Genomic DNA, 24346 nt, shown 5'->3' on the forward strand with positions numbered 1-24346 from the left:
AGCGGGCTGTCTAGAGGGATCTAGAAGCATACCTGTTCACCTTGGCCATTTTTTTTTTAATTCTGTGAGAGTTCCAGAAAGTTCCAGAATTCCGGGCTGGCCAAGGAAGAAACCAGCTCCCTTTGAGAATGGGAGGAGTCTGAGGCCATCTAGGCAAGTCCCTTCCTGAAAAAAAAAAAAAAAAAAAAAAAAGGAGGGGCATAGAGGTGGGCAGGGCTAAGGCAAACAGGTTGCCATGGAGTCTGAAGCTTCCGTGTCTTCCAGTTCTTGGCCCAAGGACCCTGAGCCATAAAGGGGTTCTAGCTCTAGAGCTTGTGTGCCCTCTGTCCAGTCCTATGAGAGGGCGGGGTGGGGGTGAGGAATGGTAGAGTGGAGGAAGGAAGGGGAGCAGAGAGAAAAAGTAAGGGCTTGATGGGGGGGCACAGGGCTGAGCAAATGGCCTGCTTTTCTTGCTGACAGTCAGCTGAGAGCCTCAGTAGGGTCTTTAGGGTCCCTTTCTTAGTTTTGCTGGGTCAGGCAAACAAGCAGGGTCAGAAAAGGGGAGACTAAGCTTTCAGGAGCTCAGGGGACCTAGGGGAAGAACTGTTGGATGAGTTCCATCCTCTTTCTGTGCCCTGGCAGAGCCACAAGGATGAAGAGTGGGTGAACTGCTGGATAGGGGTTCTGGGCCGGTCAGCCAGGCCTCCCCCACTGGCAGATCCCATCGCTCTGCCCAAGCTCCGCCTGCCGGCACCCCTGACTCACTTCCTTTGCTTATAAGCGGAAGCCTCCCCTGAGCTTCCTCAGCTCCAGTCCCTGGGGACCTGCAGGAGTCGCTTTCCTCCTCCCCCCACCCCCCTTCGAGCCAAGCCGGAGTTGGGCCAGCCAGACCCTGACGCACCCACCTCACCCTTCACCCTTTGGGTGGAAGACGGCATTTCCGGCTTCCTGAGTTGTTGGACACTGGCCTTGGAAGGGAGTGGCGGAGCTGGGGAGTCTGAGCAGCTGCAGGTAGGGTTGAAGTGGAGAAGTTGAGGCCAGCCTCTTCCGTAGTAGTCAGGGCTCTAATCTATCCCCGGCTCTTCTTGTTCAGTTTTCTGCTTTGTTGTGTGTTGAGGAAGCCCAGGTTTGGGTGTGGGTGGGGGCTAGGGGTGGGAGTGGGCTGAAAGGCCCGTGGCGTTAAAGGGCTAGAGTCAGTGCTAGGGACCAGTCTCAAAAACACGAATGCTTGGTCTGCACGTTCCCTGCCATCAGCTGTCCCCGAGTATGGGAAGAGTCACAGGTGTTAGGGGTACCGAGTCCTCTGCTATGAGAGGTCTATTTGGAACCTTTAGGCCTTTGACAGTCTGATAGGTGCTGGTGTGTGTGTGTGTGTGTGTGTGTGTGTGTGTGTGTAGGGTCCAGTTCTACACCCCTAATCTGTGCTGGTACGACCCTCTGCTTATTCCTCCAAGAGGGAAGTCAGCAGCCTGATAAATTATACACCCCCGCCCCCACCCCCACCCCCCGCACTTCCTCAAGGCCTGGGCCTTTTCTGGGAGGACTCGAGATTTGCATGCATTGGGGCCCTCCTGCTGAACTGGGCTTCCTGGTCAGTGGGGCAAGACGAGGCGGGGGCCCATTAAAAGCACCTTAAGGGACCTCAGAGGGCTAAGATCGGGGACTCAAGAGGTCTTCCCATTTTCCCATTGCAGGGAGGGGACCTGCATGCTGAGCACAGCTCCTGCACCATGAACCGCAGTCAACCTAGCTTAGAGCCGGAGGCCAAGGGACCCTGTGTGATCGCGCCAGTGCGCGCTGTGCTCCGACTGCGCCGCCGAGCCTTCGTCCTGCGCAAGAGGCGCCTCCTGCCGCCAGGCACGGAACCGGACGTTGGGGCAGGGGCTCGCCGGCCCAGCGGCAGCATGGGGAGTCTGCGTGCGAGCCTAGACCAACCTAAATTCTTCACCTTCGACAGTCTGACGGAGCTGTCGTCCAGGACACCCCGCAAGAGGCGTAGGCGTAGTCGGGTAGTGCTCTACCCGGAAACTTCACGGAAGTACCGACCCCGCACGGAGAGCCGGAGCCGTGCCCAGCGCTGTCTATTGCTGCTTGTAGCCATCGTGGGGTTCCAGGTTCTCAACGCCATTGAGAACTTGGACGATAATGCGCAACGCTATGACCTCGACGGGCTGGAGAAGGCGCTGCAGCATTCTGTGTTTGGCCAGCCAGCTGCTGTGGGCCGAATCATGGCCCTGCTGCGAGACTACCTAGCTACCCACGTGCACAGTCATCCCTTGCTCCTGGCGCTGCACGGGCCCAGTGGTGTGGGCAAGAGTCACGTGGGGCGCCTGCTGGCACGCCACTTCCGCGCAGTGCTAGAGGATAGTGCTTTGGTTCTGCAGTACCACGCCCGGCATCACTGCCCAGAGTCACGCCCGGTTCAGGACTGCAGAGAGGAGCTGGCACAGCTTGTGGCAGAGGTGGTGGCACAGGCTGAGGCCGAGGAGAAGACCCCTCTCTTGGTCCTGGATGAGGCAGAACTCTTGCCACCTGCGCTACTGGATGAACTTCACGACCTCCTTCAGCCGCAGCGCTCCCACCATTTCCACAACGCTATCTATGTACTCCTGAGTGGCGTTGGCGGCACAGAGATCACACACTTTGTGCTGCAGAACGCGTCACGGGTGTTGCCGCCACACCTCCACAGTGCAGGCAGCACTCAGGCTGTGGGGTCCCAGGCGGAGGAAGAGCTACACACCAGCCTTCGGGAGCTCCTGGTCCGAGAACACCCTCTGTGGGACACTGCAGCCATCGTGCCCTTCCTGCTCTTGGACAAGCCAGATGTGGTCAACTGCTTCCGAGAGGAGATGGCAGGAGAGGGCTTTTACCCTGAGCAGGCCCTGGCAGAACATCTGGCGGAGCAGCTTAGCTACTATCAGGTTGCTGGACACGAGTTTGCCATCACTGGCTGCAAGCAGGTAGTAGCTAAGGTCAACCTCTTACAGCACAAGCCTGCACATGCTGAAGGCTAGCCAGTGGCCCCAGGCATCGGAACTGTTGAGGGAAACAGGAGGGATATCAGGTGATTGGTACCCCCTAAGCTGTTTCAGTCCAGGAGCTAGGGAGGCCGCTGCAGTGGCTCACACCTGAACTCCCTCCCTTTTTCTCTTCCACCACTGAGCCTTGAGACTCCCTAGGGTCACCAGGAAAGCAGCTACCTTCCTATATGTGGTCTGGTCGTCCCCCTACCCCCCACCCCCCAGCTCCCACTGTACCCATCACACCCCAAGAACATGTGATAGGACCTCCCATAGCCCTAGGAGATGAACAGTGTGCACTTCGGGTCCAGATGGTGTCAGAGGGTAAGTACCTGTGGTGGGGAGCATGTGGCAGCTCCGTGCCTCTCAAACGCCCAGTCGCCTCTTGAATGCCTCCTTAGCTTAGAGGCCCGAAGGTGGGGAGCACTTCTCCAGCTCCCTTCTGCATTGCCATACTGGGGTAAGTAGATCCAGTGCAATCCCTCAGAGGCCCTGGACCTATGTGGAGACCCAGGCTCTTGGGACTGGCTGCCTGTTTGCTCCAGAGATAGACATGCATTGGAACCAGCTACAAGCGTCAGCGTCCTGCTCACCAGAAGTTAGAGAGGAGGAGCCCTCCAGGGGGTCGTGACGTGTCTACACTGACTCTGGGGAGACCACTGGGAAACCACCCAACCTCAGATTTCTCCAGAAAGGAGGACCAGTGGACTCGAGCCAGCCCTAGTGCCGAGGGACACACGCCTTCCACTGGTACCTTTCCTGCCACCAGCACCAGAGTAACAGCAAACAGTGACCACAGTGGAAGTGAACAAGGCCTTGATGCTCTGTTCGCAGAAAGCACTAGATGGGTGTGCATGAGGCCTGTTGGGGTGGGCTGGGAGGTTAGGCTCCTGGCTGGACCCACAGGATGACCGAAGTAGTCGAGGCCTCTGCCTGCCTGACACTGCCTGGCACTGCAACCATCTGGTAACCACAGTTACATGAGGGTGAGGCTCCCTCTAACCTTTGGTGTCCCAGGTTCAGCCTCTCAGCTCCATCTTCTTGGGAGTTTTCTTGGCATGAGGCTTCCTAGTGCTCTGTGCTGCCTCCCAGTGGCTGCACCCAGCCAGCCTTTGCCTGTGAATGCTCATCTCTGGGGGTTAGAAAGTGGTGCGCCCAGGCACCGGGCTTGGTGGGGCACGCCTTTAATCCCAGCACTTGGGAGGCAGAGGCAGGTGGATCTCTGAGTTCAAGGCCAGCCTGGTCTACAAAGCAAGTCCAGGACAGCCAAGGCTACACAGAGAAACCCTGTCTCGAAAAACCAAAAAAAAAAAAAAAAAAAAAAGGGGGGTGGGGAGGGTGCACCCAAAAGGGGGGCTTCAGGGCACAGCAAGGGGTGATGGCAGAAGAGATGAGAGAGGAGGAGCCCCTAAGGGGCACAGTGTGTCCTCCCCCACGCTGGAGAGTCCTGCTACAAAACTACCCAAGCTCAGGTTTCCTCAGAGGACATAACTAGCCCTGAGTAGGTCCTACACATTTCGTTGCCTCCCACTCAACTTGCTCCAGCCGTAGTCTGAGGATCTGTGTGGTGCAGGGCTCGGAGAAAGACTTTGCAGATGGACGCCCTCACCCTCGGAGCCCTGCACATAGATCTTATGCCTGGGAGGTGACCAGCATATTCTTCCTCAGGCCCCAGGACTCCTTCCTGCTCTGGGGTCTCCTAGAAGTTGGAAGGCTTGGCCAGTGTTATTATGGGATGTAGAGGGTAGGATGGCCAGACCTGGGAATACAAGAGTTATGTTCCATCCACCTTAGTTTACTCGCTGAGCCACAGGGAAGGTAGAGGTTCTTGCTCTGCCTTCAGGACTTTGTGTTGATGCTTCAAAGGCTGCGTGTGTGTGACATGTGGCGGTACCGGCCAGTCCTGGCAGGATGGTCCTCCGCATTCCTCAAGAAGACCCCCAGGATTGTCACCTGAAAACCTGCCTGGAAGTGTCTCCTACACAGCCAAGTGTTGCTTGTATTCACTCAACATCTACGGAACATTGGCTTAGTGACGATCCAAACCCATGCAGAGCTTTCTTTTTATTTATTTATAAAACATTACATTACTAAAATAATTTAACTGAGGCCAATTTCTGGCATTAAGAGGCTTGTACACTCGATGCTGAGGAGGTTGCATTATGCTTGTGAATAAACTGCAGCCCAGAGCTAACCATCCATGGTCTCTTGGTTTTCTCTTTGCGTCACCTATGAATTGAGACAGGCATACTAAAACCTGTCAGTGGTAAATTTACCAACTTCTCTCTAAACATCTACTAACTAATTCCTGGTCTAGTGCTCCATGAGGCAGAGGCAGGTGGATCTCTGCGAGTTCAAGGCCAGCCTGGTCTACAAAGCGAGTCTAGGACAGTCAAGGCTACACAGAGAAGCCCTGTCTCAAAATCCCCTAGCCACTCCCCCCCCAAAATAATGATGATTATTATTTTTCAGACAGGGTTTCACATTTATAGCCTAGGCTCACCTTGAACTTTGGAGCCTCCTAAATGCTAGAATTACACTTGTGTATGGCCGTGCTGACCAAATGAATATTTTATGTTTAAATATTTGAGAAATTCTAAAGAGCAAAGTGTAATAAGAAGCTGAGTTTAATAGCAGATCTGCGCAGCAAGTCCATGAACGATCATGACTTTCTTCTTCTTCTCCTCATCCTCGTCCTCCTTCTTCTTCTCCTCCTCCTTCTTTTGGTTTTCCGAGACAGGGTTTCTCTGTGTAGCCTTGGCTGTCCTGGACTCACTTTGTAGACCAGGCTGGCCTTGAACTCACAGAGATCCATCTGCCCCTACCTCCCAAGTGCTGGGATTAGAGGTGTGCGCCATATGTCTTTCTTCTTTTGATACAGACTTGCTGTGAGACCCTAGTTGACCCAGAATTCACATTCCTTTGCGTGTTTTCTCTTTTGGTTTTGATTTTGAGACAGGATCTTGCTATATAGCCAGGGCTTGCCATGGAATCTTTGTAGCCCAGACTGGCCTCAGACTCTGAATTTGCATTGAAACATGAAGCAGAGAGCATTAGCTCCAAGTGACTTCCTGGTGACACACCTCCAACAGGTCACACCTCCTAATCCTTCCCAAATAGTTAGACTACCTGGGGACCAAGGATCCAAAATGCACGAGTCCATGGGGGCTTCCCCATTCAAACCATCACACATACGATCTACTAAAACAAAGGCCAGGCGTGGTGGCGTCCGCCTTTAATCCCAGCACTCGGGGAGGCAGAGGCAGGCAGATCACTGTAAATTCGAGGCCAGCCTGGCCCAGGATAGCCAAGGCTACACAAAGAAACCCTGTCTCAAAAAACAAAACAAACAAACCTCTCCCAAAACAAACCTGGAGGCAGAAGTTTCAGGAGGAAATAGTTTTATTTAATCTAGGTTTGGGAAAGTGGAGTAAGAGTATTCATCACAAAGGAAAAAAATTACCGGTTTCCAAGATGGAAAGGCCTCAAGGTGTTGAGTGTGAGAGTGGAAATTCCAGCACCGGGCAAAAGTCTTTGTCTTCAAAACATGTCCTTTGACCTCCTGACCTGCAAATCTGAAGGGCAGAAACCTGTCTTATTGGCTTTAGGTATCATCTCCTTTGTCCTTGGCGACACATTAATTTTAGAAGCATAAACAATGACAGTTAAAGGAAAGGCCACAGATGACAAGCAGCAGCCTCTGAGGATCTGAGAGAACACATGAAAGGTTCTGAGGTCAGGCACGTTTGGCTCGTAAGTCACTCCGTCATAAAAGAGCGGCTTCTAGACTCTGCCTTGCCTTGGGGTATTTCATTTTGCAAAGCAGAATTTGGCTCCATTTTGAGAAATACAGAGACAGGATGACTGCACTTGCCCGGGCTTCCTGACACCCCTGCCTGTCCAGCAGCCCCCCACCAGGTGCATACTAACGCATCAGCCTGTAAGTCAACAGTTCATAAACACAGGTGTGTCCAGAAAAGTGAGGCCCCCCCAAATGCACACAACCAGATTAAGGAGAGGTGCAACTCTACCCTGAATCACTTAAAGAGGAGGACACCTGTACCGCAATGAAGAGAACCCCACTTGACCTGAACCCCCACTGGATCAAGGAACCAGGAAGCAAGGAGCTCCAGTGTCTGGTGCTTCGGTGCAGTTGGTCCCATTGCTGACTCCACCGGCCACTCAACCTGGTCCTGTTGCCTTTGCAGGTCTGCTCAGTCCTGGGGTATCACCCTGGGCTTGGTTTTGTGGTGTCCCCAGCAGCTCTCTAACAGCTTTATTTACCACAGGGTCCCTCTGTGTAGCCCTGGCTGTCCTAGACTCTCTTTGTAGACCAGGCTGGCCTTGAACTCATAGCGATCCGCCTGCCTCTGCCTCTTGCGTGCTGAGATTAAAGACATGCGTCACTGTGCTGGCTCCAACACATTTTGAATTTAATTTTTGGTTTTTTGAGACAGGGTTTCTCTAATATCTAATGATATCTAATGTATATAGGCAGAGCACTATATACATAAGGAATGAATAAATCTTTTTAACAAATATAAGCTTGGTTATGGTGGTGCACACCTTTGATCCCAGCACTCAGGAAGCAGAGGCAGAGGCAGGAGGATTTCTGTGAGTTCTAGGCCAGCCAGGTCTACAGAGTGAGTTTCAGGACAGCCAAGGCAACACAGAGAAACCATATCTCAAAATAAGCAAGTGCTCCACTCTGGTGACACATGCCTAGTCCCCAAAGCTCTCTTCTTCTCCTTCTTCTTCTTCTTCTTCTTCTTCTTCTTCTTCTTCTTCTTCTTCTTCTTCTTCTTCTTCAGTCTTTCTTTTCTTTTCTAGTTTTTGTTTTTGTTTTTTGAGAAAGGGTTTCTCTGTGTAGCCCTGGCTGTCCTGGACCTACTTTGTAGACCAGGCTGGCCTCAAATTCAGAGATCCACCTGCCTCTCCCTCCATGAGTGCTGGGATTACTGGCATGTGCCATCATGCCAGGCCTTTTCAAAACACTATTTTTAATTTATTTTCTTTTTAAAAAGAATTATTTATTTATTATTATGTATACATGTTCTGCCTGCATGTACACCTGCCTGCCAGAAGAGGGCACCAGATCTCATTATAGATGGTTGTGAGCCACCATGTGGGTGCTGGGGATTAAACTCAGGACCTATGGAAGAGCAGACAGTGCTCTTAACCTCTGAGCCATGTCTCCAGCCCCTAAATTTATTTTCTTAAGACCAGGTCTCACCATGTAGCCCTGACTGGCTTCCAACTCACAGATTTTGAGTGTTGAGATTATAGGTATATACCAACTACCAAGCCTAGCTCTGCACATGATGTGTATATATGTGCCACAGCTGGTGTACATTATGTGCCACAGCTGGTGTGCATGTATGTGCCACAGCTGGTGTGCATGTATGTGCCACAGCTGGTGTGCATGTATGTGCCACAGCTGGTGTGCATATATATACCACAGCTGGTGTGCATGTATGTGCCACAGCTGGTGTGCATGTATGTGTCACAGCTGGTGGTGTGCATGTATGTGCCACAGCTGGTGTGTATTATGTGCTACAGCCGGTGTGGAGGTCACAGACAACCTCCCTGATGTGCATGTATGTGCCTCAGCTGGGGTGGAGGTCACAGGACAACGTCCCTTTAATGTTGGTTCTAGAGGTGGAACTCAGGTCGCCTGGCCGTGTAGCAAGGGTCATTGTCTGCTGAGACATTTCACCAGCCTTCAAAGGTAGTTTTGATAGATGTATAGCTTAGTTACTTTTATATTGCTGCGAGAAAACACCATGACCAAAGTAACTTATAAAAGAAAGCAACTTCCAGGTAGTGGTGGCACGTTTAGTCCCAGCACTTGGGAAGCAGAGTCAAGAGGGGCTCCAAGTTTGATAGAAGAAAGTTCCAGGACAGCCAGAGCTACGCTGGGCTACACAGCGAGAGGGGAGGGAGGGAAAGGGGGAGGGAGAGAGGGTGCAAGCATTTAATTGGCTTATAGGTTAAGAAGGTTAGAGCTTATGTTCGTAATGGTTACAGGAGAGGCAGCATACTAGTTCCAGCCGCCACTGGGCCCACAGGGGTCTTGCCTACATGGCTTCCAGAGAGCGCCCCCGGGCACCCCCCCCCCTCGACCCGCTCTAGACCCAAAGGCACCCTTTAATCGATCCTGGTGATCATTGGAATGTATCCTGTATCCTGCAGCCATTAGCAGTGTGGCCCGGTGCGCTCTTGGAGGGGACCGCAGTGCGGGGCCGTGACCACAGGGCGGCAGCATAGACTCGCAGACCAGCCACAGCCGCCCCCTCCCCAGCTTCCATCCCCTTAACCCACTTTAGGGTCCTGAAGTCGTCTGACAGGAAGGGCCGAGGTCATTAGAGGCGGGCGAGGTGCCCGGACTGGGCAACGCGAGTCCGCGATCCAGAGATGTTGTCAAATGCCCTGCCGCGGCCCTCCCGCCCCGCCCCGCCCCGTCCTCTCCCGGTCCCTCGAGCCGTAGGGGAATCCCGAGTACTCGCGTGAGGTGACGGGAGATCTCTTCTCCTGTTTGGTCAGGACCAGGGTTCTCAGACTCTGCTTGGGTCTTATCCAACCTCCTTGTCCTGGGGAGGGCTGCAGTGTCACCATTGGTAGCTACCAGCCATGCACACCTGCGCCGAGCGTACCCGAACTCCTAAGAGAAGCGTCTGGAGGGCGCAGACAGGTCCTCCTAAGGAGCTGCGGGTCCCCGGCCGTGACCTCGAGCAGACGACAGCTGGTCTCTGCCCTCACTCCGCGCCGGGCGATGGGTGCTTGGGCAGCCTGCGCGCCCGAGGGCACCGCTCCCGGCCGCCTAGCCTGGCGGGCTCGCAGGAACGGCCTCGCTGGCTTTGAATGTAAAGACTCGGCCTTTGTGAGTGCTTGCCCGCCCCACCCGCCGCCGCCCTCATTAGCATAGCAGCTGCTCGCCGAGCGGGGACCCGCTCGGAAGAGGGCAGAGGCCTCTGGAATGAATGGGGCCGCGGCTTTGGTGAGGGCGAGAGAAGAAAGACCGACAGACGGACGCGCAGGGGACTGTCGGAAGGACCGCCAACCAGAAGAATGCACCGCACGGGGGCGGGGGTGAGGCGGCGGGGGAGGGCGGCCTCCAGGGACCCTAGAGCCCCAGGAGGGTCTTGCCAAGGCCTCCGAAGGAGCAGTTGCTGCGGTTCCCAGACCTTCGACGGCCCCTACTGTGGTCTGAGCCCTTGGGCTTTGTTGCTTAGCAGTCCCAGGCACACGGCCTCCTTTTCCCGTTCTTCAAGGCCTGTGGAAGTAACTGGCCTCTTCCCACCCCACCAAGCTTCGTGGAAGCAGCAGGAGACAGCTGGCCTCCCCAGGTCAAAGGGTGGCCATTCCTTCATCTGTGATGCACGCCCCCTCTGTCCGTGCTTGTGATGGAGCTACCTAGCATTTGGGGACAGACTGCCCCCTAGCCACTTCCCTTTCCCCTTACTGGCCTGCTATGTGTCCTGGCTGTCACCTGTGGGGCCAGGCATTTCTAGCAGTAAATGGATCACATCGGAGGCGGATAGGAGCCAAGCACCCTCCTGAGAACAAGGGGCTGGCAACCTTGATGTGGTCTTAACTAGGGAGCAGAGATGTCATGCCCGCCCCCACCGGACAGGCAAGCAATGTGCTGTCCCATGAGCCAGGCTTTGACAGCCTTCCTGTGGAGCCTTCCTGGTCCCTCCTGACCTAAGAACTTGAGCTAAATCCCAATCTGCTCTGCTCTGCACATTACTCATTCTGGAAAAGTGCTGCCCACAGCCACCTTTACAAAAAGTAGACCTTTTATGTGTCCTTGTACTTTGTGGACTCTGGTGGGCTTTGCCAGCTGGGACTCTCTGCATGGTCTTGACCTCACCATGGGGGAGGACTGTGGTGAGATCCGACGTAAGAGACCTGCCTGCCTCTTCAGTGCCAGCGTCAAAGGTGCATGCCAACACACCTGGCAGGCCCTCGGGACTCTTAGGTGCTGCAAAGGCCAAGGTTCTTGTCCTGCCCCCCCCCCCTCCTTAGTACTTGCACCAATGTGGGGAGAGGGTGGGGCTTTAGTGACTTGGCTGGCTAATTCCTTCTAGCTGTGGGCAGTTTGCTGGGCTGGAAGAACTGGGGGGCCCCCTGTACTCCAGGGGGTTAGTGGACATCAGCAAGAGTATAGTTTTGGACTTGTCTCATTGCCCTGCAAAGGAGTGTAGAGCTAGGGGAAGCCATGGTTACTTCCTGGGGCAGGACTTCCTGAAGATGATCCCATCCTTCTGCAGAGTAGCATTAATAACCTCAACTGTTGCTGGGGAGAAAAATGTCAAGATCTGAGGGGTAGGGGGGACCAGAGAGACGTGGGGCAGGACTGATGGCTGGCTGGAGTGTGTGTCAGAACAGCCACTTAAGTCAGGGTTGCCCTGACAGCGGCTACTGTTCCGGACCTGTCAGGAACCTCCCCTCCCGCATCCCACCCAGGACACCCAGGAGTGGGTTGTCCCTTGTGTTCCTCCAACGCACTTTCTCAAACCACAAGCACAGGAACCCTGGATCTAACCAGGATCTGCTTTCTGGTGAGCGGTTAGCCCTGGGCTCTGGAAGCCAAAACCTGCAGGGCTGTTTTGCTTACCTAGCAGCAACCGGAACGTCGTGTCCCCCCCCAAATCTAAAGAGACCCCCATCTGTGCAGAAGTTCATCCAGGACTTCAACTCTCTGGCTGGGTGGGCAGCATTTCCCTGGGGAGGTCTCAGCCACCTTGTCAGTACTAGGATGTAGCTGAGACCCCAGCCCCAGGAGCTCACAAGGTGGCCAGAGCTCCTAGCACCAGGCGCAGGCTGGCATCTGGGATCCCTGTGGTTGACTCGGACTTGACTGAGCTAGGCTGAGCTCATGGTGTACCCAGCTCCGTCTTCAGATTCACAAGCCGGGCAACCACCATGCAGTAGTTGAAGGAGGCATGCTGCGGCCCAATCCTCAACCCCCCCCCCCCATTGATGATACCGTACCCATGACTAAGAACCAACTTTTTTTTTTAAATATAAAAAGACCAATGAAAAATTTATTTATAAATTTTTCACGCTGGGCTACAAATCTATATCGTACGCTCAGGAGTTTGCCACAGACTTCATACAGACAGAAGAGAACAAACCAGGGCCCGTTTTGAAGCTTCAACACAGGCCTAGGAAGTCTTAACATTAATTAACATAATTAAAAAGGCATTTGCATGTAGAAAAAACATACAGGACTCCTTTTGAAGTAATCTGTGCTTGTCTCAGTGTCTGCCACTTTCACAACATCACTGTCCTTCCCACACTGGTTCATAAAAGCTGCAGAAGACCAAAGAATATGACCAGGCGGCACAAAAGGCCTCCTCCACCCACCTGGGTCCTCAAGTGCTCCCCCATTTCTGCACGCAGGGTCAGCAGCACTTCTACGAAGGGGGAAACCTCATTTAAATTTGAATAATTCAGCCTCCCTTTTATTTCCCAGGATCAAAACAACAAGGGGGTGTGGGGTTGCATAGAAAATTGGAACCGCAGAAACCAGCAAGTCTCCTTTCAGGGGCAGCAGTGACGCTCTGGCCCCCCCCAACCCCCGTCCTTGGCACAGCCCCTCCCTCATGGCAGGATCCTCAGATAATGGGGTCCTGGAACTGGGCGGGGCCAGAAAGGGCACAACAGCCCTTTCACTTGTCCCGAAATAGCATGAGAGATTCACAGTCTTTATAGGAATTTTATAAAAATATAAATATGGGTACACAACAGCTTTCACAACGCTGGATACAACGCCCTTTAAAATTGGGTTTATAACCAAGATTCAAAAAATACACCTAAAACTTGGCTTAAAAATATGTTAATATTTTATATTCTGTCATAAATGTTATGACATTTAATCGTGGCAAATTCATTTGCTTTTTTAAAAAAGTGTGCAACCGACTATTAACTAGAATAGAACTCACTAGGAAGGAGGGTACATGCTCTCAAAATCCCCACGTCCCAGTCACGAGGGCTTCGAGGTCCCACTGGAACTTTCTGCTAATCTAGCCGGTGTGGGGTTAAGGTGGCCTCTCAAGGGAGGGGTAAGGGAGACAGGTCCTAGGCTCCCTAAACTCAGAATCCAGAGAGAGGAACTGAGTACGGGACTTGGTGGGGGAGGGGCTAGCAATGGGAAAACCACAGGGTCAGGCGGTATTTTCAGTGCAACCAAGAAATGGTAGACTCAAGTTTTTAGTTTTAAGGAAAAAAAATCATCTTTCTCCCATAACCACGCACAATATTTCCAAAAAAAAAAAAAAAAAACTCAGGCGCACAAACTTCACCCACAAATATACACACACGTGATAAATAGTTTAGGACATCAGGAACCGGGAGCGTCCCCTTCCTCGCGCGATGGCCCGCAGATGGTGGAGCCGGGTAGTGGCTGCTCGGCCAGGAGCCGCACTGCGGGCGGGCGGGCGGGTCCCACGGGCGGCGGCGGGAGCGCGAGTCCGCCCGCGCCTTTCACCTTCCCGAGAAAACATTTCAAGCGGAGGATCCGGTATCTCGGGATTCCGAAGTCTCCCGGTGTGAGACTCAAATTTCAAAATGGGCAGGAGCCTGCGCCCCGCCCCCACCCTGGAGGCGGTCGGGGGCCGTGGGAAGGCGCTGGGGCCCCGCGGGGCTCCGAGGACAGCCGAGGGGAGGCGCTCTTTTGCGGAGAGCGGAACCCTGGGGGCCAAGGACGCGCCGCTTCGATCGAGGCCGCGAACGTGGAGACCTAGCTCGATTTCCACGCAGGGCAGCAAACCTGGCGCACACCGAGGTAGTTGGCGGGAAACGTACAGCAGAGACGACGCGGGTGAGGGACAAGGGTCCGGGGTCGGGGTGGGTATCACCGGCCGCTGGCCGCGTACTTGGCCTTGGTGATGAGATAGAGCACGATGTCCTGGTGGCCCCCGAAAGCGGCGATGTGCAGCGCGCTCCAGCCGTCGCGGTTGGCTAGGCGGATGTCGGCGCCGAACTTGACTAGCAGCTTCACCAGCTCCAGGTTGCCATCGATGACTGACTGGTGCAGAGCTGTCTGGCCCTCCGGCCCGAACGAGTTCACGTTGAACTCGCAGTTGGTCATGTTCTGCAGCAGCGACTGCAGCTCCTGTGTGTTGCCCTTGCGCACCGCTTCCTGGAAGATGCGCTGCGTCTGCGGCGCCGAGCAGGTGGACAGCTCGGCCTGGCTCATGCTGCGGCAAAGCTGGGGCCGCGGGCCGCGCCCCGGCTCAGCGCGGGCGGCGGCTGCAATGCCGGCCCCGGGCTGTCTCGGGGCGTGTCTCGAGGCACGCCTCGGCGCATGGAGGGCGCTGCGCCCCCCGGCCCCGTACACCGCCCCTGCGCACTCCGGGCGCTCGGGGCCGAGGGCCGCCGGCGAGGGACCCCTGCTGCATCCAGCCGCGCCCGGGCGGGCGGGCGGGCAACTGGGCCGGGTGGTGGGTCGCGGGGCCTGGAGCAGCGGGCGACACTTGCTGTCGCGGTCCCTTCGAGGTTAGGTTGCGCTCCTGCTGAACTCCACCGGCCGCCCTCTGCAAAGCAGTTCTAATTCGCCCGCCGCTTCCCGGAGTTTTTTACTGTGCTTATATTTGCATAACAATGGACGCCCCTGACGCGCACACCAGGGCGCTGCCGATTGGGCCGTGCCCACGTGGGGGCGGGGCGGAGGCGGGCCGTGCGTCTGCACGCTGCACGGTAGAGGGCGCTCATCTTGGTCAGCACCAGACGGGGGAGGTGGTCAGGTGGCCACAGGGGTTTTCCAGCACTGCTGCGGCATCCTGGGTCTGTTTCCCCTGAGAGTATAACCTCCTCTCGCAGTTTTCCTCTTCGTTCACAGATCTCGGGAATTGCGAGTCCCTAGCGCAGCCACTCCCAGGCCTGGACCTGGCGTTCACGGGTGGCAGTTCTACGAACCGCTCGGTAGCGGTAGCGGTTGCTTAGCCCTCTACCACTCTGGTCTTTTCTACTAAACTGTAACTTGCCAGGCCGCTTGTGTTTGGTTCCTCCACACTGGTGAAAGGAGTTCAGGCCCGCAAGTCACCCCAGTGTAGGGATTCCATTCTCCTCTGCAGAAAAGTTTGGGACAGTCTCTGTCTCTCTCTCTCTGTCTCTCTGTCTCTCGCTCTCTGTCTCTGTCTCTCTCTGTCTCTGTCTGTCTCTGTGTGTGTGTCTGTCTGTATCTCTGTCTTTCTGTCTCTGTGTCTCTGTCTGTCTGTGTGTGTCTGTCTGTCTGTGTCTCTGTCTCTGTCTCTGTCTCTGTCTCTCTCTCTCTCTCTCTCTCTCTCTCTCAATCTCTCTCTCTCTCTCTCATCTGTCACCACTCCTCCAGGTGTGTGCTCTGCTCAGCCCCTGTCAGGCATGGACAGGGGCACACAGGCTTGGCCACTGAGATGCACAGCCCTGTGCTCTAAGGGAGCTCTGACGTGACTCATTTCCAAACCGTAAGCCTCACGTTTTATTGACCACTCTTAAACAACTGACCAGGAGGCAGGAGGTGCTGGCGCTGGCTGGGGAGGCAAGGCTCCTCGGCAGGCAGCGTTTCCTCATTATGTTTTACAACTTACCGCTTCGCTGTGGTTGCCGAAAATTAAGGAGGAATAATCTTAAGACTTGACAGAGCAGGAGGCAGGGCACGCCAGGGCTTGATTTCTTCTGAAGCTAGCTGGAAATTCCAAGCAGGCAACTGTAGGCCTCAGCTGGGGAGACCACCCTGCCAGCCTCATCTGAGGAAGCTCCTTTCAGTGGATGCTTCTATCCCAGAGTCAGAACTGCCCCGTACTCAGCAGCGCATGCCCCCAACCCTACTTTATGCTCTGGGAGGAACTATATCTTAACTGAATGGAGAAAGTAGGCAAGTGTTCCCTGGGACTGGCCGTCTTTGGTCAGTGGCCTTCAAGCCTGACCCTGGCTGACTTGTTTAAAGACCACATGCCCCATTTGGTAGGCCTGGGAACCCAAATCTCTTGTATATGCAGCTTGGAGACCTCTCTGGTCTTCCTGAGATCTGTGCCCCATTATTGGGTTCTGCCCCTATCCCCACTTTATGCATCACAGTTCCAAGACCATAAGAGGAACTCTATGGTTCCCTCCGCTGTGCTGGTAGATGGAGGCTCAGTTGGGGACAACTGATCGGCACCTTGATGCTGGCTGTGTCACAGAATACTAACCCGGAACAAGGTGGGCATGGAGAAGAGGGAGTTCTGGGCATGTAATCAGGAGGACGGGATCTGCTTCCTGGTTGGCTCAAGGCTTCCTGCATCTGCATAGGGCTTGGAGGCATTTAGACAGGCAGGAGACAGCGACCACACCTTAGGGCGAGCAGAGCTTTTGCTCTCTCCAAGCCCAGGACTGCCCCTTGAAGGTGACTGGGTCCCCAGATGGGCCCCTACCTAGGTGGGCTCCAGCTCGGCCTGAGGAAGGGCATCTGAGACGCTTGCCCAGTGCAGAGCCTGGGAGAAAAGTCCTGTTGACATCCGCAGCGGGGCGGCAGACAAAGGGGCCCTGTGTGAGCTCAGTGTGGGAACGCAAGGCCGCCACCACAGGGGCTGTGAAATCAGCGGCAGTCCTGGTGAGAGCTGGATGGCTCGGCTAGCTCTTGCAGAATAGCCTGGCTGGTGTGGCAGTCCTATCGTGGTAAAAGCCTATCCTGAGGACACTCTGCCCTGTGTCGGGCTTGGTCGGCCATCACCTCCGTGTAGCCGAGATGGAGCTGGGTGGCCAGCTTCCTGAGGGACTCAGGCAATAGCTCAGGGTTGCCTGCTGGCTCCTTCTCCATGGCTGGGCTCTGGCCCACACCCATGTCTTCCTGTCATCTGAGGATGGGCTTGGGGAAGGCTGTGGGACACTTGGTTTCTAATAAGCACTGCCCAAGTGTTTGCTGGAGGACACTTCCAAAAGGCGGACATTTCTATTTGTCCCATGATATTGGAGAGAGGCAGGGGACTCACAGAAAGTCTCAGGGGACCCGGTATTAAGCTCTGGAGTTTGTGGTGCTTGGTTGAGATCTAGGGAGACTTCATTCTGCCTGGGAGACTGGACCCCGACCTTTATCCCCTGCCTGACCCTAACAGTGCCTACCCAGGAGCAATCTGACCACCATCTGCTCACTCCTAGAAGGAAGGAAACAGTGGGCAGGGCACCCTTCTCCTTCCAGATGCCCGTCTCCTGGTCTTCCTAACTGGGTGCTTCGCGGCCGGCAGCTGTGAAAGGGGTGGCAGGTACAGTGTTCTGGAATCCGTGCTGGGGAAATCTGGGTGGGGTAGTCCAGGCCGTCTGAGAGGCCATAGGAGGACAGCACAGACAGGGCAGCTGGCCAAAGCTGGGCCAGGCCTGCAGCCACCTTAAAGGCGCTGAGCAGGGGGAGGGAGGCCAGTGGGCAGTGGGGGGGGGGCGGGGCTTCAAGCTAATTCATTAAAATGTGTTGGGGAGCGTGGGAAAGAGGAGAGTGTTTCTTCCCAGCAGCCCAGACACCTGGTAGAAGAGAAGAGAGGAATCAAATAACAAACACTGAGCCCCAGCCAGCCGGCAGAGCCCGAGGAAGGAGGCCGGCAGGAACTGCAGCAGACAATCACTGTGACCAGGGCTCCTGCCCATGCCACTCAGCGTGGCAGAGGCCAACACTGGACACCATAGCTGCTCTGTTAGCACCCAGTCCCTGAGGCCACCTGAACCTGCCGGGGGGGGGGGGGGCAAGGCTAGGGTGGGAATGCTTCACAGTGAGTAAGCCCTGTGCTGAGGGGCAAAAAAGAAGGCAAGAGGAAGAAACACACGGGGGAGCAGTAGGCATGGCTGTCCTGAGGATGGGCAGGACCTGGCCTGGCTTGATCAAGGTGGATGGCACGGTGCGGTCTTCACCCATTTCAGCTTTGGTCCTGCAGCTGCCTGGGATGCTGGGCTGTGAAGCAATCAAGGAATGGATGCTTCTCTGTAATCCTGGAGGAGGGAAGAGTGTGGTCAGGAAACGCTTTCCGGGACAGGACACAGAGCAAGCAACCGAGTGAGCAAGCGAGGGGTCTTACTTCTAGAGGAGGTGGCTGTCACCCCCAAGTCTGATCCCCTCGACACTGATACTCACCCCAGCCCCCAAGGCTGCCCAGCAGGCTGAGTGGAACATTCATCTTGGAGGTGGCTCTGAGGCCAGCTCTCCCCATTTATGATACGTCAGCTCGGTTGCTGGGGGCCAAATGGGCTGAGATGCAGATCCCAGGCATGCTATGGACCCTAGGGAGGCCCCAGGTGGGCTGTTCCACGGATAGTGGGCAGTGGGGTCCTTCTGCCACACACCTGGGTCTTCCTGTAGGTGTCCCTTGCACTACGCAGAAATAGCACTCGGTGGGGGGGGTGGGGGGGTGGGGGGGCCCTTGTCGCCTGAAGGCATCTGCTAGGTTCTTGAGCCAAATCTGAGCCGGTTTCCGTTTGAGGCAGGAAGTAAAGGAAAAGGGATGTGAGCAAGGGGTGGAGGTGCACATTCCTGGGGATGAACAAGGAGGAGGCAGCTACTATGCACCAAGCCTGTTGGTTGCAGGCTGGCTGCATGCAGGGGCCTCCACACTGGGTTTTCTCTTGGTCCCCTCCCTCCTTTCCTTTAGTTCGCAGTGGCTTTCCTACCTCTGGAACCCCTGACTTCAGCATCCTCAGACCCTCTGGGGTGTCTAGTCATGGTTGCGGGGGAGGGTGGGGGAGACACGGAACTCAGCTTCCTCAGAGAGCAGGAGGCAGCAGCATCTACTTTCAGGCACCTGTGACTAGGGAGGGGCCCCTGGGTGAGAGTCCCTATAGCATTACTAGGTAGCCAGGTATTTCCAGCTTCCCACTAGGTTATGGTGGCTGCCCTTCTCTCTCCCTGACCCGGGGTGACAGGGCGGCACCTGGATTGAGCCCTGGCCATCTAGAAACCCATTTATTTTGGTGTCTCTAGCAGCTTGAAGGCATGTGGAAGGGCTTAGGGTAAGCAGGCATTAGAGGCTAGATCAAGCAAACAGACAAGGCCTCAGCCTGAATCACATAGGTCAAACGTTCTTCAGGTTTATTCTGGCTGCCTTGCCTTCAAAAAAGGGCTGCTGGTTGCACAGAGGGCTTGGCCTGGCCCATGACAGCGACAGCTGGGGACACTCTCTGGGGCCTCATGGAAGCATATAATGACGTGGCCCCAGGTGGGAGTCATCCCAGAAAAAAATCTTGCCACATTGCTTAAAACAGTAGAAATACTACGGCCAAAGCTTTCTTAGCATGCCAGGCAGGCCGCCTTCCAGCTGCAATGAGTGCAGTGTGGCTGCAGTGTCAGGCTGTAGGTCCTCTGCCTCTGGCCAGCTTTGAGGGGGATCCTAGGTGTGGCACTGGTCCCACCCCCACCCCCACCCTAAAGGGTACAGAGTCACCTGTGCCCTCAATGCCTCTGTGAACAGTATCTCTGTTATTTCAGTGCCTGGCTCCCCCGCCCCCAAATGGAGAGGCCAAAGTGCAGAAGCTGAGAAGCCTTGGTGCTTCTGGGTGCCTCCCTAGGGAACTCAAACTTAGGGACGTTCTTAGGGCTCAAAGGTCCCTGGGAAACAAGTTCCTGGGCATGAGATCTGCTGATTAGGGATCCAGGGGCCTGAGAACCAGTGGGTGGGGGTGGGGCAGACCTTTTGTAGTGATAAACAGATAAGCCCACTGCCAAAGAGCCCATTTCGAAATCAGCCAGTACCAGGGTGGGGCCCCCAGGGCCTAAAAAAAAAAAACAAAAAAGAAAAACCACACACACACACACACACCACAACACAAAACAAAATGTTGGGGAAGGTTTTTAACTGGCCCTTGCAGCAGGTCCTGGCTGGACTGTGAGCAGAAGGCAGAGGGGCCAATGTCCGGCCGGGGCACTCAGGGACTCCTACAGGACTGAGAGCAACTCACCAGGAGTCTGCGTAGCAGATACGAGGGGCAGCCTCTCCACTCCTGTGGACCCCTTAACTTGTCAAACAGTTATTTACAGAAGGCCCCAGATGGGTATAGCTATTCCTCACAAAATGGAGGGGGGGGTGTGTTTCCTTGAAGTCGAGGGGCATGACCTCCTATCTGGGTTTCCATCCAAGCTGATGAGCCCCACTTTTACTGTGTGGCACCCCCATGACACTAGCTAATCTGTGTAGTAGCTGCCCATGGAGGTCTGGCGCCATATGCATGACGGACAGGCCCTGTGCCCTGAACTTCAGGGAAAGTGACTGGCCTTTGTGCAAAGCAACCAGCAGTCTACAGACCCACAAATAGAGGGGATGGTTGACTTAACCCCAGAGGGGTGCTGAGTGCCCACTGGACCTCAACCCTCACCTTAAGCACTACCCTTCTACATACCATCACCCAGGAAGTTCAGAGTTAAGGGGGGGGGTCCTAGGCACCTCCCCAGCCATCCTCGAGACTCATGTCTGAAGGACCCTCCCAGTGCCCCCCATCTGCTTCAGGGATCCCCTCACCAGTTCTCCCCAGTCCTTCCGACGGCCACTAGGCTGCTGCTTCATCAATTCTTTGGCGCTCTTAAGGTACTGGTCACCGTCACTGGCCTAGAGACCCTAAAAGTGTGTTGAGTCATGATCAGGACACTGTGCTATACCTCAACCCTGAGGCCATGGAGCTGTGATTTCCCTCACCCCGTCTCCATCCTATACATACTGTCTGGCCCTCAGGAGCCCTCCTTGACTTCCAGCCTGAGCCATGAGTCGCCTGCCTCTTCCATTTTCCAAGGCCTTGGAAACCGCGTAGCTCCCCTCCAGACCCAGGAGCTGTAGGAAAGCCAGGCCCGTGCCGTCCTGACCAGCCAGGCTCAAGTGTGAGGTGAAGGGTCAGTATGGACCAGCTGTAGTCTTCCCTGGGTCCTGTATAACCTGTGTCTATATTTTGTTTTTATTTTCTTATTATTTATTGACTGATTTTGGTTTTTCTGTGTTCTCTGTGTAAGCCTTGGCTGTCCTGGACTCACTTTGTAGACCAGGCTGGCCTCGAACTCACAGAGATCCACTTGCCTCTGCTTCCCAGAGTGTTGGGATTACAGGCATTCGCTTGTGTCTATATTTTATAACATCTGGGATGGTTAGTAAAGCCACAGGGTCTGGTGTATCCCTGGAGTCCACGGTATGCCAGGAACAAAGCACACTTGGGATCTTTTTGAGGACCTTGGATATGCAATGGGATTCTAGGATTCTAGGGCATCTGAGTGGTTTGCTAGTGTGAGGGCCCGGTTACGTCCTGTTAACCTAACTACTGCCGTTGACCAGGACAGAGAAAGGAGGACTTAACCTCAGGTTCATGGCCTCCAGCTGGCTGCTGCCTGCGTAAAGATACGAGTTTCAGGGTACGCTGGGGTGGGAGTGCTGGGCAGGCATGTATATGTTTATGAATATACGTATTTCTGGTTGTCAGAGTAATTGTGAGGAGGTGGGGGGGTGACTGGGGGCTTGTTCACTAGTGATCATGCTGGGCCCCATCGCCTCTTGGGGGCTTTGGGTGAGCCAGGCAGGTGTCCTGGAATAACACATTTGGAGCCTCAGGGTGTGCCATGTTGGGCGGCACCTGCCCCACCCACACATCCTTTTCCCACGGGCCTTTCGACACTACCAGGTTGCATTACCTGTGGCTTCACTGCCACTTCAGCTCTGCAGCCCCCGCTGGCCAGGGGCCTGGGCTGGGGCTGGCAGGGAGTGGGCCCTGCCCCGCCCTTACTCCAGCTCCCGCCTTTCCCACCATGAAGCCCCCCTCCCCTGCTCGTGGGTGGCACCTCCTGTGTCCCCGATCACTTCACCCAGCCTGGTCCCTGGCCACGGCTCTGAGCGTAGGGACTTCCTTGGGGCAGGTGTGTGAGGTAGCCATGCATCTGCCCGAGGCCACTGCATGATGGTCTCCCTGGGGAAGGCTGGAGTCTCTCTCAAGTGTCCCAGGCTACCACCGCAGTGGTCCATGCTCTGCTTTATCATGTCCTCAGGACTGCTCAGTGGGGTTAAGGGCTGCATCTCCTCTGTGTAGGGGTTTCTAGCCCTCCTAGGATCTGGCTTGGTGTGCAGTCTGGGTGAGGCAACTGGCTCATGCTGAGTCACCGCCCGTGCAAACGCCTGGTGCTGTCCACAAGGACCTGGCCCCACCTTCGGGAACCGTGAACGCTGGTTTTCCCACGGCCGGTTGCCCGCTCTTGGGCCTTGCTGTCACCCTTGTGGGGCCCAGGGAACCCTGCCCCCGCCTGGGCTGGAAAAGCCAGTTCTACCCTGTTCACACACCCGCCTTCCATCTCCAGGCTTGTATAGTCCGTGAGAGGGCCAGTCACTGGGGCCATCATGGCCAAGAACACACTAGGCCATTAGGATGGCAACCATATCCAAAGTATTTAGCCTAAAGCCGAGTGCCCCTGGCAGCTGGGCATTCCGCCTCACCATTTTTACAGAGAGGAAGCTTGTAGCAGCTGATTCTTAAACTGTCCAGGGCTCTACACCATGATGGTTGTAATTTCCAGTGCCTCTCCATCAGTGTGAGGCCAGGAGACTCAGCTTTGGGATGTCAGTGGATCCTGGGGGGGTGTAGGGGCTCTACGTGTGTGTGTGTGTGTGTGTGTGTGTGTGTGTGTGTGTGTGTGTGTGTAGGGGGTCTGTTCAGGCTGAACAAAGGCTTGAACCTAGGTTAGCACAGCTGTGTGCATGGCTAGTAGGCCAGCCTAACTGATAGGAAGAACACCTAGAGGGTGTGGGAGGGGCCAGGTAACTGGGAGCAAAAGCGCAGTCCCAGGGGTCCCTGTGTGCCTGATTCTCTCCCATGGTGCATGCCTGGCTTAGGATACTTATGCCTGTTGAGTGCTGCTGGTAAGCCATGAGCCCCCATGGGCAAAGCTGTCTTGTTGAGCCAGCCACCAGCTGGGTACTGGTGGGCTGCTGGAGCCAGAGCGATACCTTAATTTGACTCCACTCTCTGCGAACCTGGGCAGGAATAAGGGAAATAGCTCATGTAGGTGTGTCCCAAGACGGCAACCCCAGGAGGCGCACACCGATCCTGCACACAGTCACAGCCCCTCCTCTGGCCCCCAGGGTATGTGCAAAGAGACGCTGAAGCACTCCGGGCTGCCTGTAACTCCATCTGCAGCGGCGCCATCTGCCTGGTTCCTCCAAGTGAGGCAGAGATTTGTTGGGTGGGGGAATCTGTTCCCAGGGCACTAGGGTCCTACCATGAGGGGGGCCTACCGTTAGCCACTGTCATAAGGGGTGACTGGCTAAAGGACCCAGAGCCCATCGGCCATCAAGGACACAACAGCTCTCCTGAACTGCCCCAAGAGTATATATGCCCGGGTGTCCACTTGTGCCTGCTTGGTATATGGGCCACAAGCACAGGTGTGCAATTGTATGCCTACAGGTGTGCTTTCCCTGTGTACCCCAAAAGCAGACAGGTGGCACACAGGTCAGGCAAGCAAAGGAAGTGCACCCAGGAAATGGCCTTAGCTGGGCCAATGGGTGCAGGGGCAGAGCTGGAAAGGCAGCCTCTGTTGCCCTGCTCTTTCCTCAGAGTCCAGCAGGCTTTCCCTAGGCCAAAGGCAGCAGGGTCCAAACCTGGAGAGGCCCTCCCGCCCCAGGCACCCCTGAGTGCCATCCCTCATCGAGTGAGGGCCTGAGGACAGGGTGGGACATGAGCCCTGCGACCTTCCAGGATTGGATCCTGTAGGAGCCCTGTGCCCTAAGGTACAGGGCAGCAAGTGGTGGCCTGTCAGGTTGGGAGCCTTTGCTGATAGGAACTGATCCAGGCATGTGGGGTGGCGGGGGGGGGGGGGTAGGCAGAGGTGACCGGAGCTTGCCTCCCACAGGCAGGCCGCCCAGGCGATTCCCACAGCCTGTTCTTCCTGCCTAGCAGGTGCCTGGCACAGCTAAAAGGTCCATGCCTCACCTCCCAGCTGGGGACAAGATGGGTGACCCAATGGCCTGAGAGGGGCTTCTCCCCATGTCTAGAGGATAGAGTGGGGGACTCAGAAATCTGGGGAGCTTCTTGGGACCTCCTGCCTCTGAACAAAGGGGCAGGTGTGCACACATTTGGCCAGACCTGTTGCTAGCACTTTCCCTTTCAGCTGGTAAGTTTTCGAGGCCTCTTCTCCTATGTCCTACCTCTAGCTGGACCTGGGCCTCACAAAGGGTCTGGGAGAGGTCAGTCTGAGGGACACCCTGGTCTGGACAACCCCACTCCACAGGCAGGCCCAGACAGAGCACCCTGGCTTGAAGGGATTCTCACTCCCAGGAGATACTTGGAATTCACACTGGGAACTCTCACTCCAAAGGAACAGGGCCATTTCTGTCCATTTCCCACAACCTGGGATAGCAAGAGATAAAAGCGCAGAGGGGAAG

General features: G+C 55.4%; 2 protein-coding genes across 2 annotated transcripts; one reads left to right on the forward strand and one right to left on the reverse strand.

The window, feature by feature from the left end:
- The first annotated feature begins 420 nt into the window (after positions 1-420).
- TOR4A (torsin family 4 member A) lies at positions 421-5198 on the forward strand. Its single transcript, XM_084798799.1, has 2 exons — positions 421-990; positions 1674-5198. The coding sequence occupies exon 2, from the start codon at positions 1710-1712 to the stop codon at positions 2991-2993; it is 1284 nt and encodes a 427-aa protein (XP_084654925.1). The 5' UTR covers positions 421-990; positions 1674-1709; the 3' UTR covers positions 2994-5198.
- A 7027-nt stretch (positions 5199-12225) lies between these two features.
- Positions 12226-14505, reverse strand: NRARP (NOTCH regulated ankyrin repeat protein). The gene has a single exon (XM_084799941.1). It carries the CDS (start codon positions 14203-14205, stop codon positions 13861-13863), a length of 345 nt encoding a protein of 114 aa, XP_084656067.1. The 5' UTR covers positions 14206-14505; the 3' UTR covers positions 12226-13860.
- Positions 14506-24346: the final 9841 nt, after the last annotated feature.

The sequence above is a fragment of the Acomys minous genome (assembly GCF_964271855.1).
Source record: "Acomys minous genome assembly, chromosome: 10".
NCBI lineage: Eukaryota > Metazoa > Chordata > Mammalia > Rodentia > Muridae > Acomys > Acomys minous.